The 14,836-nt window shown below is 43.8% G+C and overlaps 2 protein-coding genes across 3 annotated transcripts in view; one reads left to right on the forward strand and one right to left on the reverse strand.

The window, feature by feature from the left end:
* The window catches only part of pus10 (pseudouridine synthase 10), a 103,546-nt gene extending 93,319 nt beyond the window's left edge, over positions 1-10,227 (reverse strand). Inside the window, exons 1-2 of one of the 2 annotated variants that reach the window (XM_085981425.1) lie at positions 10,123-10,227; positions 8,896-9,032 (exon numbers count right to left, since the gene is read on the reverse strand). In XM_085981425.1, coding sequence (XP_085837551.1) covers positions 8,896-9,032; positions 10,123-10,124 — 139 coding nt within the window. In that variant the 5' untranslated portion in view covers positions 10,125-10,227. Of the gene's footprint in view, positions 1-8,895; positions 9,033-9,792 lie in introns of both variants that reach the window. The other variant, XM_085981426.1, reaches the window with a different exon arrangement.
* A 176-nt stretch (positions 10,228-10,403) lies between these two features.
* pex13 (peroxisomal biogenesis factor 13) overlaps positions 10,404-14,836 on the forward strand; it is a 31,221-nt gene continuing 26,788 nt past the window's right edge. The window contains exon 1 of the mRNA XM_085981428.1: positions 10,404-10,561. Coding sequence (XP_085837554.1) covers positions 10,491-10,561 — 71 coding nt within the window. The 5' untranslated portion in view covers positions 10,404-10,490. The remainder of the gene's footprint in view (positions 10,562-14,836) is intronic.

A 14,836-nucleotide genomic window follows, 5' to 3' on the forward strand; every position in this document is an offset into this window, starting at 1 on the left:
TCCCTGTATCTCTTGCCCAAAACCTTAAATCTGTGTCCCCTAGTGCTTGTACCATCAACTAATGGGAACAGCCTTTCCCCGTCTAGCCTATCCAAACCCATCATAATCTTGTACACCTCCATCAAATCACCCCGCGACCTCCTTTGCGCTAATGAAAACAAATCCAGCTTCTCCAATCTGTCCTTGTAGCTAAGATCCCCATTCCCGGAACCATTCTGGTAAATCTCCTCTGCAACCTCTCAAATGCCTTCACATCCCTTTCTAAAAAGTGTGGTGACCAGAACTGGACGCAATACTCCAGTTGTGGCCTAACTAGCGCTTTATAAAGGTTTAGCATAACTTCTCTACTTTTGTACTCAATACCTCTATTTATGAAGCCTGAGATCCCATATGCTTTGCTAACCACTCTCTCAGTATGTCCTGCCACCTTCAGGGACCTATGCACATGAACTCCCAGGTCCCTCTGTCCGCTGAAGACACCCAGCTCTACCTCACCACCTCTCTCAACCCCTCTACTGCCTCTGATTTGTCATACTGCTTGTCCGACATCCCGTATTGGATGAGCAGAAATTTCCTCCAATTAAATATTGGGAAGACCAAAGCCATTGTCTTCAGTCTCCGCCACAAACTCAGTTCCCTAGCCAGCGACTCCATTCCTCTCCCTGGCCACTGTCTCAAGCTGAACCGGACTGTTCGCAACCTCGCTGACCTACTTGACCCCGAGCTGAGCTTTCAATTCCATATCCACTCCATCACCAAGACCACCTACTTCCCTTCTTGTTCTTACTTCTTAGGCAGTCCCTCAGAACCGAGGATGACTTGTTTCCACATTAAAAATGAGTTCGCAGGTGACTGGTTAGTCCAATGCAGGACCTACAGTCTCTGTCACAGGTGGGGCAGACGGTGGTTGAAGGGGCGGGTGAGTGGGGTGCTTGGGTTGGCGTGCGCTCCTTGCGCTGCCTGTGCTTGGCTTCCGCTTGCTCCCGGCAAAGAGACTCGAGGTGTTCGGCGCCTTCCCGGATGCTTCTCCTCCACTTTGTGCGGTCTTGGGCCAGGGATTCCCAGGTGTCGGTGGGGATGTTACATTTTTTCAAGGAGGTTTTGAGGGGGTCCTTGAAGCATTTCCTCTGCCCACCTGGGGCTCTCTTGCCATGCCGGAGCTCGGAGTAGAGCGCTTGTTTTGGGAGTCTTGTATCAGGCAGGCGGACAATGTGACCTGTCCATCGGAGCTGATCGAGCGGGGTCAAAGCTTCGATGCTGGGGATGTTGGCCTGAGCAAGTACACTGACGTTGGTGCGCCTATCCTGTCAATGGATTTGCAGGATCTTGCGGAGGCAGCGTTGGTGGTACCTCTCCAGTGCTTTGAGGTGCCTGCTGTACATGGTCCATGTCTCTGAGGCATACAGCAGGGCGGGTATCATTGCTGCTCTGTAGACCATGAGCTTAGTGCCGGGTTTGAGGTCCTAGTCTTCAAACACTCTCTTCCTCAGGCGACCGAAGGCTGCACTGGCACACTGAAGGCGGTGTTGGACTTCGTCGGCGATGTCTACCCTTATTGACAGTAGGCTCCCAAGGTATGGAAAGTGGTCCACGTTGTCCAAGGCCTTGTCGTGGATTTTGATAATCGGGGGGGCAGTACTGTGTGGCGGGGGCAGGTTGGTAGAGGACCTTTGTCTTACGGATGTTTAGTGTAAGGCCCATGCTCTCGTACGTTTCGGTGAAGGTGTCGACGATGGTTTGGAGTTCGATCTCCAAGTGAGCGCAGACGCAAGCGTCGTCTGCATACTGTAATTCGACGACAGAGGATGAGACGACCTTGGATCTGGACTGGAGGCGACGGAGGTTGAACAGTTTCCCGTTTGTTCTGTAAATTAGCTCCACTCCAGTGGGGAGCTTACTGAGGGTGAGATGGAGCATTGCAGCAAGGAAGATCGAGAAGAGCGTTGGAGCGATGACACAGCCTTGTTTGACCCCGGTTCGTATGTGAATTGGGTCTGTGGTGGAACCGTTGGTCAGGATCACGGCTTGCATGTCGTCGTGAAGCAGGCGGAGGATGGTGACAAACTTTTGAGGGCAGCCGAATTCGAGGAGGACACTCCATAATCCCTCACGGTTGACAGTGTCGAAGGCCTTTGTGAGATCAAAGGCGGCCATGTACTGTGGTTGGCGCTGTTCCCTGCATTTCTCTTGTAATTGACGTGCGGTGAAGATCATGTCCATTATGCCCCTTAGTGGACGGAATCTGCATTGCGACTCTGGGAGGAGCTCTTCGGCCACTGGGAGGAGGTGATTGAGGAGGATTCTTGCGATGACTTTCCCTGTGGCAGACAGCAGGGAAACTCCTCTGTAATTACCGCAATCAGACTTGTCACCTTTCTTGAAGATGGTCACAATTACGGCATCTCTGAGATCCCCTGGCATGCTCTCCTCCTTCTAGATGAGAGAGATGAGTTCACGAATTCGCGCCAGTAGTGCTTCTCCGCCATGCTTTAGCGCCTCGGCGGGGATTCCATCTGCTCCTGAGGCCTTGTTGTTCTTCAGTTGTCGGATGGCCTTTTCAACCTCATGCCGGGCTGGGGTTCTGCTGAGATGGTGGCGGGTAGCATGCTGTGGGATGGCGTTGAGGACACTCGCGTCGAAGACAGAGTCGCGGTTAAGGAGATCTTTAAAGTGCTCCTTCCAGCGGGCACTGACTGCCTCTCTGTTCTTGATGAGTACCTCTCCGTTCTTGGCCCGCAGTGGGGTAGGGTCTTGGGTGCTTGGGCCGTAGATGGTCTTGACTGCGCTAAAGAATCCACGCACGTCGTGGTTGTCGGCTAGCTGCTGGATCTCCTGTGCTTTCTCCACCCACCATCTGTTCTTTAGGTCGCGAGTTTTTTGTTGGACCTCGGCCTTCAGGCTTCTGTAGAGCTGCTTTCTTGCTCTCGAGTTCTGTTGCTGTTTCCAGATCAGGAATGCCTTGCGCTTGCGGCTTATTAGCTCCACCTACTTCCACCAGTAGTATCGCTCACCTCTGTCCCCTGCTTCAGCTCATCTGCTGCTGAATCCCTCATGCATGACTTTGTTAACTCCAGACTCGACGATTCCAATGCTCTCTCAGGCGGGCTCCCACCTCCCATCCTCCATAAACTTGAGCTCATCTCAAACTCTGTTGCCCCTATCCTAACTCGCACCAAGTCCCGTTCACCCATCACCAATGTTCCTTCTATTTTTTTTGTAGTGAACAGGCCATGGGCTCCTTTGAGCGTAACCATTTCATCCATGGGCAAATTTTACAACAACAACAACTTTTATACCAACAACGGCAGCAACTTAAAAGCATATATACAGGAATGCCATATTGCCGCCCCACCGTCTCAGATCATGAGACAATCAGACATGGTTCTATACAAGTTTAACATAACTTCTCTGCTTTTGAATTCTATTCCTCTAGAAATGAATCCCAGTGCTTTATTTGCACTTTTATGGCTTTTTCAACCTGTGTTGCTACTTTAATGATTTGTGAATCTATACCCCTAGATCTCTTTGCACCTCTGCCCCATTTAGACTCTTATTTTCCAAGGAGTAGGTCGCCTCCTTATTCCTCCTACCAAAATGCACCACCTCACACTTATCTATATGGAAATACATTTGCATGCCAGTTCTGCAACTTTGTTTATGGTAAAATTAACATCACTTTCCCGTATTTTTTTTTCTGGCTTTAAACAATTTTCTGAATTAAAAAAAACCCTCATTTGCTTCTGACAAAGGCAATCTTTGTTTTACCCAGGCGGTTTAAATTCTTCAGCAGACAGATGTGCTAATTGGGTTGGCCTGTAGAAAGTGAGGTGCCTGAACATTTCTAAAAATAGAAACCTGACGCCAGAATTCTGATTTTCAAAAGTAAGCTCCAATTTTCCCCACTTTTATGAACTTTCATCAACAAGACTAAAACCACAAATCCACCTCTGGTGTAATATTGGATTTACTAAAAAGTAGCAATTAAAAGTAAGTTAAACGTGTATTAATCACTCTTCTTCCCTCTGCTAAAATGCTTCCTTGTTTCACCTAATGATTGAAAGCCTGCTCTTACAAACCCATCTGCAGTAGGATCTTTAATTAAAAAGCGGATTCACGTAAAGCTCAAAATTCACACAAACGCGTTTCACATTTCCTCTCCTAAAACATGTCACTATCATCTGACAGCAACAAAATCCCTTCTTACAGACCTGTTGCAAGTAAAACTCAGCGACTCACTCACCTGTAACAAGTTTAAGAAGATGAGGTACATGTGGTTATCTACCACTCCGGAACGACTGGCCCCACGGGGAGAGTGGAATTTGTGTATCACAGGCCCCTGGAACCATGACGCCAAAGGAGAAGGAGAAAGACGCTGCCCTCATCACCATGGCAACTGGCTGAGCGCAGCTCCTCTACAGCTTCTGCCTGCAGCACCTGGAACTTCCCAGAGGCTGACACAACCAGCCCCTCACCCACTCCCTCATGATGTGGCCACTGCTCCAGCTTTTGTTACTTTCCAATTGGGATCGGCTCTGAGGCAAACGACCCTGTCTGCATTCCGGGCCATTGTGTATTGGGCCCCTTCCCCGCTCCAGCTGTCCAGCAGTCCAGTTCTCTGCGCAGCATTTTATTTGAAGTGCGCGCAAGCTCTGGGACATGTGTGCGGCCGTGCACGTTAGAGGGAACAGTGCCCATCACCCCTGTGCTCGCTGACCTACATTGACTCCCCGGTCTGGCAACGCCTCAATTTTAAAATTCTCATTCTTGTGTTCCAATCCCTCCAAGGCCTCACCCCTCCCTATCTCTAACTTCCTCCAGCCCTACAACCCTCTGCACTCCTCCAATTTCTAGCTTGTTGCGCATTTCCAATTTTCATCACTCCACCATTAGCGGCCATGTCTTCCGCTTCCTAGGCCCTAAGCTCTGGAATTCCCTCCCTAAACCTCCCCACATTGCTACCTCTCTCCCCTCCTTTAAATTGCTCCTTAAAACCTACCTCTTTGACCAAGCTTCTGGTCACTTGTCCATATTTTGCGATACAGTACATGAGTAATTTAAGATATGACGTGGGAAGTGTAGCATGCTTGGGAGGAACAGGTGACTTTGGACCTATGGTACCTGAAGCTCCCCACCACTGGCCATCAGCTGTTGTCTCTGAGTCAGAAGGTTGTGGGTTCAAGCCCCACTCCAGAGACTTGAACACACAAATCTAGGCTGACACTCCAGTGCAGTACTGAGGGAGTGCTGCACTGTCAGAGGTGTTTTTTGGATCATGGAATTTCTTTCCATCCTATTTCACACTAGCTGTGTCATTATAAACATAAATCAGTTTGTAAATTTTTAGTTTCCACACACACAATCTTTGTTAAGGCATCACTGAATAGCAATCAGGTCAGTTGTGGTAGGATGCTACACCCCCAGGTGAAATCAGCTATCTCAGTGCAGACCAGGGATTGAGGCTTAGAACCTCCTGGTCTAAGGATCAGTACCAGACCAGGTGATGCACATTACATTTTTGTGTCTTTCTACCCTTCTTACTCTTGATTATTCCAACTTTTATCTCACTTTGGTGGGTGAATCCCACCTCCCCATACCATTGAGTATGTCTCTCCTAACAATGAGATCTAGGTAAGCTTTCAGTAACAGACTTTGGATAATGAACAGAAAACCCGGTATGGTAATTATTAAGATACTGGAATTTATTTCTCTCCAACTGTCAGCCGTGGTTCAGTTGGTAGCACTCTTGCCTCCGAGTCAGTAGGTTGTGGGTTCAAGTTCCACTCCAGAGACTTGAGCACAGAAGTCTAGGCTGACACTCCAGTGCAAAACTGAGGGAGTGCTGCACTGTCGGAGGTGCCGTCTTTCAGATGAGACGATAAACCGAGGCCCCGTCTGCGCTCTCAGGTGGACGTAAAAGATCCCATGGCACTATTTCGAAGAGGAGCAGGGGAGTTATCCCCAGTGTCCTGGCCAATATTTATCCCTCAATCAACATCACCAAAAAAATTTTATCTGGTCATTAGCACATTGCTGTTTGTGGGAACTTGCTGTGTGCAATTTGGCTGCTGCGTTTCCTACATTACAACAGTGACGACACTTAAGGTACTTTTTGGCTGTAAAGGGCTTTGGGATGTCTGGTGGTCGATAAAGGTGCTATATAAATGCAAGGTTTTTTTGCGTCATGTCTGGGTGTGTTGCTGACTAATTGATGGCTATGATTCGTCAATAACTCCATAATCATTGTATCATGTGACTACCAGCTAGGTGAAAGGTGACCTAGACGGAGTTTGGTCTTCTTTCGGCTAGTAATTCCTATATTCAGGAGCCTCCTGCTTACACATCAAAGACTTAAGGGGGAGGGGTACCTACCAGAACACGGGCACTGCTCAGGTACAGAACAAACTACGTTTTCACTGCAGCTGTAAGCTATGTTCTAACTTTAGAAGATTAACTAGAGATGAGACACTATTCAAAGATTTAGTAAGTTGTGTCTTTATTGTTTTTCATAACAGAGAATCGTAGGGAAATAGCTTAATTGTACTCAGTGAAAACTAAATACTGTTCATTCATGTATTTGATATAAATAAACATGCTGATGATTTGAAGCCATGTCTCCTCTCAATAAAGTGCAATTTCAGTCTGTCTTCCATAAAGGGAGGGGGATGCCATCATTTAAAAAGATATTGGGCAGGAAAGGGTGCACACTAGCTTGTAGGAGACACAAGATTCCCTTCTGGGAGTGGTCAGTAACACCCTGCCCGAGGAACATCTCGCACAAAAAACAAAACATTGTGACAACCCCTACATGTCTGAGAATTCACAAAGAACAGCAGTGGTTATGATGCACTTTCCCCTATGTTAAAGAAGAAAGGATAGCTTCTATTCTTAAGAGTTTTCTCTAAAATTCCATCACTGGGAAAGCAAAGGGATACATCAGTCAAAAAGGAGGATGTGGATACTTAACTTGAGAAATATCAAACAGATTTTAACTTGGCTCAGTAATCGCACTTTCACCCAAGTCAGAAGGTTGTGTGCTCATGTTCTCCTGCTAACTTGAGCACATAATCAAGGCTGACACATTAGTGCAGAATACATTTGGAGTCCCGTGTACAATTTTGGTTGCCATGCCACCTGAGGGATATGAAAGCATTGGTGAAGATGCAGGGAAGAACAGCAGGAATGACGTGACGTGTAATGAGGAGAGCTACCGGTGACTGATCAAGTCCAATTCTGTTTCTTTAACATGGGATTCTGGTATTGTTACTAGTATTTGTGGATCATATTTTGCAGTTTTGTTAATTTTTTTGTATTTATTCTCAGGATGTGGGCATTGCTCACCCCTAGTTGTCCTGAGAAGTTAGTGGTGGGCCTTCCTAAAGCGCTGATAGAGGTTTGATACAACTGACTGGCTTGCTAGGTCACTTCTGAGGTCAGTTAAGAGTCAGCCACATTGGTGTGGGACTGGAGTCAGCAAGCAGGCACACCACCACCTTCTAGGGAAGGGCAATAAATGCTGGCTTTGCCAGTGATACCCACAACCGGAAAAAAAAAAAATTAATTCTGGAAAGTTCGGGCAATACTCAAGAGACGAGAGAACAAAGGACTCTTGTAATTAGCAGTGGTTTCTAAATAATGTGTCTGGAGCTTGTAAAACAGTCTGTCAAAGCCACTAAACAAATGGACTCCCTTGCCTGTCCACAAAAGGTATATCTGATTTACTGTCTTGTTAGAAGGCTGGGAAATAAGGGAATTGTGCATCTTCCGAAATAGCCTGGATTTCAGATCAGTCTCTGACAAGTGTCTGCTTAAGGAATCCATGTAGTTGGATGGAGCACATTGGTCGGTCACATGACAGGTAGGTGAGAAATGGGGCCTTACCTTTAGAAATTAAAATAATAAATGATTGTGTTTTGACATGATAGATAGATAGAAGTAATCTAAGCTTACGTTGATCTTGGACATCAAGTATAGTTGTTATGCTATATGAAGCAGAGCACATCTAATGCTAAGATATGGTAACACACACACAGTACATTTGTGCCAGTGGCAATTTACACCATCAGTTACTGAAATATACAGTTGCTTATTGTAGCGTTCAATGCTTAACCTTATATTAATTGGGTTCTCATGGATGTTAATTGCAAGAGAGGTTTACTAGTTCACTCAATAGTATGCTGCATTCCTAGATGGTTGGTTTGGTTTTTGTAGCAACATACTTTGGACTGGGTAATGCAGTACAATTCAGAGGAAGGCCATGACTTTGGCAACCTAATAATCCTTTGGTATGGGTGGTAAATCTCCAACCAGTTCTCTGAAGTGGAATTGAGCGAGAGGTTAATAATTTATCTGCTATCTTTTGATTAATATTCTTAACATGGTTGACATATTTACCAGCCACAGAATTATTATAATACTTTGCAAAAGTAACTTGCATTTGTATAGCACCTTTGACATAGCAAAATGTCCCACAGTACTTCAAAATTGGGTGTCAAACCTGAGTAGGAGAAGGAGGTGATGGTGGCCAGAATTGAAGTTGAAGAGATAGGTTATAATGATGATTTTTGAAGGTGGGGAAAGATGCATCAAGACAAAGGGTTTTAGGGAGGGAGTTCCAGACTTTTAGGACAAGGCTTTTAGGACAAGATGGCTAAAAGTGCTGCCACCAATGTTGGAGCAGGAGGATAAGCAATAAACCAGAGATGGAAATGCAGAGTGTACAGGTTGGAAGATAGGATTGGAGAGGTTAGAGGTAGAAAGGGATGGGGATGGCTAATGACAAGGTTAAGGATTATAAAATGAATGTTTGAACACATGGAAAATACTATGTAATTTTTTTAAGAGGCATTTTACTACCCATGTTGTGAACTTTCAAATAAAAGAAAAACATTTAAAAACCTTGCATGAAAGTCTGTATGTAGTCTGGATCCCGACACAGCAGAATCTTAGTACACATCGAGGGCAGCATCCTGCACCAAGCAGCGCCTGGACCACTGTCCTGTCCTTCTCCTTCAATGGAAACATGACTTCTGATCCTATTCGATAAAGAGGCAGAAGCAGTAGTTTTATTAATGCTTAAAAGACTTTCACTTAAATGGATATAAATTTGAATATTCTTCAAAAGCAATAATGTTCCATCAAAAATAAACATAAGTTTTAAAGTTTTTTGTTACATTTTTGTTCTACAATGTTGGGGAATTGGATGCTTGCAAATTTTCTTTCCTAGACCAACCATCCCAGTAGCCTACTAAATTGTCAATGTGTGTGAAACCATTCAGTTTTGTGCTGTGAGCTCACATGCCTGTTAGAAACTGTAATGAAATTGCCCCAAGTTATTTTACATTACACTCTTAGAATCATTTGAATGTTCTAATCACAGAAGGAGGGTATTTAGCACATGGCATTTATTCTAACTCAAAAGGACTGTCCATTCATTCCAATTCTCCCACCCTTTTCCTAAACACCGTCTAATTTTTTGCTCAAAAATGTATCCCCTACACTTTTAAAAGCTATTATGGATTCTGCTTCCACTGCTGTTTCTGCTGGGATATTGCATATCCAAACAATCCACTGCATAAAGCCCAAGGAGAATGAAGATTTTTTATCCTGACATTCAGGGACAGATTTGAACCCAGAGACCAATCTATTGTATCATCCAAAACCCTTCCCTCCGCACCAGTTTTAAGGTTCCTCGCACGCCGTGGATAAATAGCGAGCTTTTGTTCTGCATCTCTTTCCATTCATGTTCAGAAAGTTGCTATGTGGACAAATTAAAGATATGGAGCTGTATCTTACCACTGAACATAGTGAGCTGGTACACCAACACCCAATGCTACATCATCATCATAACTGGTGTTTTTGAAGTGCTCAGTTGCAAATGATGTTATGGCTCTAAATACAATTTCAGCTGGTAACGAATTGTAATATTCTAAGTGCTTATTTAGTTAATAGCGTTGTGCGCTTAAGGATGACTCACGTTTGGCAGACCACTCAAAGTAACTATAGTATATATTTCTAAATTAGATAGTTAATCAACTCGTATTGTTACAATTTATTAATAACTTTACTTTCTCCACAAGACAAGTAAAAAAAAAAATTTAAAAATCGACCCATCACTAAACTCACATTTCCTCAGCTACTGCCCACCCTACACACACCAGTAACCCCGCTCCCGGAAGTGATTGTTCACAAATATAAAGCGACTCGGATCTTCAGGCTTTCCGTAAATTACTATCTCCGGGTTCGGATGTATCTGTACCTCTCATTGGTTAGTGTCACCGGGTTCGGAATGGATGTATCGCTGTATCCCATTGGACGTTGTCTTTGCGTTCGGATGTATCTGTATCTCCCATTGGTTAGTGTCCCTGTACAGCTGCCATTGGGCGGTGTCTCTGTTCGGATGTGTCCCTGTGTTCCATTGGCTAGCTCGGAGTCTGCGTGCCACTGAAGTGCCGAGAAGTCATTATTGAGCGAATGTTTTTGTAACGAAGATTATGGGGTCACAGCCGCCTCCTAAGCCCTGGGAAAGACGGATCCCGGGAAATATGAGTGTCCCCTCCTTCCAGTAAGTGTTATTTCTGTATATACTGTGTAATAGACTGGAAGTGAATTATCTCCTTGGATTGCCATAGCTCCCAGTGGAGCGGCAGGCTCCATGTTGGTAGGGTCTGTGGGTTGAGTGAAGCGCCTCGCTGACCTCGTTCTCTGCTTAAAAACAAGAGACAGGTCTATTGAAAAGTACTACTATCTTTAGAACAGAATTACATTTCAAAATAATATTTCGGCCTTTTCAAATTGGAATATGGTAATTGTCATGTGAGCTGTGTATCGGTAGCTTGTAACTAGAGTGAACTAGTTGTACAAATGTTTAGAGTACGTCTTAAGGATTATTCAGTACTGACTAGTTATTCTACCATCTCTCATTTAAAGTAGTTTGTTTTCCAAAGTAAATACTCAAAGCCTAGAGTAAAAGTAATAAACGTTAAATACTCTGGATGGAAAAAATAATTGACAGGCCTAATGCAAAATGTGCTCGGATATGAGCTAACCAGGCAGTGCCATAGCTTATTATGCACCAACAAATTGCGTGCCACATACATTTATAGCTGCAGTTCACCTGATGTCAGTTGTGCTTTGGGTAGATGGTTTTACAGACAGCAGTCATTGGCAGAGGCCTTGGGGCAAGCTTGTCATCCTTTTGATGAGGATACAATTTGTGACGTGTAGGATTTTTACAAGATGACTATAAGACGGATGTGCGTTGGGAGCAATCGTTATACCTTGGGTTTCTTTTATTGAAGTCAGTTGAAAAGTGAAATGGGGAGTGGGTATTGACATTTATTTTTGGAAACTGCAACAGAACTATCCACCATCTACAAAGCTTAAGTCAGGACGGATGGAATTCTCACCACTCACCTGAATGGATGCAGCCACAACAACAGTCAAGAAGCTCGACACCATCCAGGAGAGAGCAGTTTGCTTGATCAGTGCTTTCCCACTGAACGCAATATCCACCTATAAACCATTGGAGTTCCTTTAAAATCACTACACAGCAGAAAGTGCTATAAGTATGCTGATGATACATAGCTAGGTGGGAAAGTATAGAAACATAGAAGATAGGAGCAGGAGTAGGCCATTCGGCCCCTCGAGCCTGCTCCGCCATTCAATGAGATCATGGCTGATCGTCCAAATTCAGTACCCTGTTCCTGCCTTCTCTCCATAGCCCTTGATCCCCCTAGCCTTAAGAAATATATCCAACTCCTTCTTGAATATATTTAATGAATTGGCCTCTACTGCCTTCTTTGGTAGAGAATTCCACATGTTCACCACTCTCTGGGTGAAGAAATTCCTCCTCATCTCTGTCCTAAATGGCTTACCCCTTATCCTTAGACTGTGACCCCTGGTTCTGGACTCCCCGACCATCGGGAACATCCTTCCAGCATCTAGTCTGTCTAGTCCTGTTAGAATTTTATAAGTTTCGATGAGATCCCCTCTCATTCTTCTAAACTCCAGCGAGTACAAGCCCAATCGACCCAACTTACCCAAAGTAATTTGTGAGGAGGACGCAGAGAGGCTACAAAGAGATATAGACAGGTTAATTAAATGGGCAAGAACGTGGCAGATGGAATATAATATGGAGAAATATGAAGTTTCCACTTTGGTAGGAAAAATAGAAAAGGAGAATATTTTTTAAATAGTGAGAGATTGGGAAATGTTGGTGTTCAGAGGGACCTGGGCGTCCTTGTACACGAATCACAGAAAGTTAACATGCAGGTACAGCAAGCAATTAGGAAAGCAAATGGTATGTTGCCCTTTATTGCAAAAGGATTGGCGTATAAGAGTAAGGAAGTCTTACTGCAATTATATCAGGCCTTGGTGAGACCACACCTGGAGTAGAAAACAGAGAGTAGGAATAAACTGGTATTTTTCAGGTTGGCAGGCTGTAACTAGTGGGCTGCCGCAAGGATCAGTGTTGAAGCCTCAGCTATTTATAATCTATATTAATGACCTAGATGAAGGGACAGAGTGTAATGTATCCAAGTTTGCTGATGATACAAAGCTAGGTGGGACAGTAAGCTGTGAGGAGAACAGAGTCTGCAAAGGGATATAGATAGACTAAGTGAGTGGGCAGTAAGGTGGAATGGGCCTATACTCTCTGGGGTTTAGAAGAATGAGAGGTGATCTCATTGAAACATACAAGATTTTGAAGGGGATTGACAGGATAGATGCTGAGAGGTTGTTTCCCCTGGCTGGAGTTTCTAGAACTAGGGGCCATAGTCTCAGGATAAGGGGTAGGCCATTTAAGACCGAGATGAGGAGGAATTTCTTCACTCAGAGGGTTGTGAATCTTTGGAATTCTCTGCCCCAGAGAGCTGTGGTTGCTCAGTTGTTGAGTATATTCAAGACAGAGATTTTTGGTTACTAAGGAAATCAAGGTATTTGGGGATAGTGCAGGAAGGTGGAGTTGAGGTAGAAGATCAGCTATGATCTTATTGAATGCCAGAGCAGGCTCGAAGGGCCGAATGGTCTCCCCAAGATGTTGATGGTTAGAGACTTTGCATTGGTGATGAGTTCACGGTCCATTCTTTGTTCAAAATGGCTATTGTCCAGCACTGATGTGACATGACTGTTACCTTCCATTTGTCAGCCCAAACCTAGATGATGTTCAGGTCCTGCTGCAAGCTGGCAGGGGCTGCTTTGTTATTGGAGGAGTTGCGAATGGAGCTGAATATTGTGAAATCATCAGCAAACAGCTCCACCCCTGATGTAATGGAGGGAAGGTCATTGATGAAGCAGCTGAAGATGGTTGGACACTTCCCTGAGGAAATCCAGCATTGATGTCCTGGGATTGTGATGACTGGTCTCCGGCAACCACAACCATCTTCCTTTGTGTCAGTTATGACTCCAGCCATTGGAGGGTTTTTTCTTTGATCCCCATTGACTTCAATTTTACTAGAGCTCTTGGTACCATTACCCAGTCGGATTCTGCCTTGATGTCAAGGGCAGATAGCCTCGCCTCTGCTCTAGTGTTCAGTTCTTGATTTGGTGTCGGGATCAAGGCTGTAATGAGATCTGGAGCTGAGTGGTTCTGGCAGAACCCGAACTTTAGTGAAACTTCTGTATCTGCTCAATTCATATTTTATTTTTGAATTCCTGTATCACTAAAGTGTGGATATTTAAGTTGTAACACTGCCCATCCTTTGACAATTGTTTGTGTGAAAGAAAATCCAAAGCTCTATTAAATTTTGACCAGACATTACAAGTGACTTGTCTTACAAAGCACTAGCAGTCCAATGTAAGTTTCATTTAATTAAAAAAAAAATTAATAGTTATCTTTTAGGCATCAAATCACAAAAAATGGTATTGTTAATAATGAAATATTCTTGCATTTGATAATAGTGCGTAGTATAGTTGTTTATTTTGTTGTTCCTTCACATTCAAATTTCTAGGCACAATACCTTATTTTACAGTGTTTACAGAAAGTGATAAAATGCAATAATTTCTACACTAACCAAATTTAACAAAACCCAAAACTACAGAAGACAGTTGTGAAAATTTGGTAGAATAAATATTCATATGTTTGACTATATCACTGCTTCTCTCACACTTACTTTTCTGTAACAATTCTTGATTATGCAAGGGGAAGGAAGAGAGTTCCCACAAAAACAGAAAATATTTTTTAAACCTCAGAAAATATCATTAAACCCTTTGCGATCCACATAACTATCAGGGTTAATTGTGCACAGTAAAAAGGACATTCATCAGCTTGAATTTACCCAGCGAGCAGTAGTCTGGTATTTGCACCATAATTAAGGTCACTAAATCCAAAGGTTATGCTCACAGGAGAACATAGAATTACGAAATGTAATTCTGCAGGCTCTCATGACAGGCTGTCTGTTGATCGTATAATACAGGGTCTACTTAACAGTTAAATAGTGTTTGTAAAGAAACAATAACAACCAAGGAGAAAACCAAAACATCATTTGAAACCCGAGAATTGTTTCTCATTCAGATTTATTGGTGATAACAAAATCAGATGGTAAACAACTTTTCACAAGTGTTTATAGTTTTGAAGCATCATGATTTGAGGCTTTTTCTACAGGGTCACATTACAAAAACTGACTGCAAAATTAAATCTTGCTGGCCTTTTTTAAAGCTGATCTTAGCTGATCTTCTATTGTAAACAAAACATGATCCAGATTTTTAACTTTTTTAAATAATATTGTTCGAGCAAGATATATAATGTTAAGACTCGTGCAATAACAATAAATGCCATTATAGAGTCATAGAGTTATACAGCACGGATAGAGGCCCTTCGGCCCATCGTGTCCGCGCCGGC

The sequence above is a fragment of the Somniosus microcephalus genome, chromosome 3, assembly GCF_052327205.1.
Source record: "Somniosus microcephalus isolate GS21.2 chromosome 3, FLI_Smic_1.0, whole genome shotgun sequence".
NCBI lineage: Eukaryota > Metazoa > Chordata > Chondrichthyes > Squaliformes > Somniosidae > Somniosus > Somniosus microcephalus.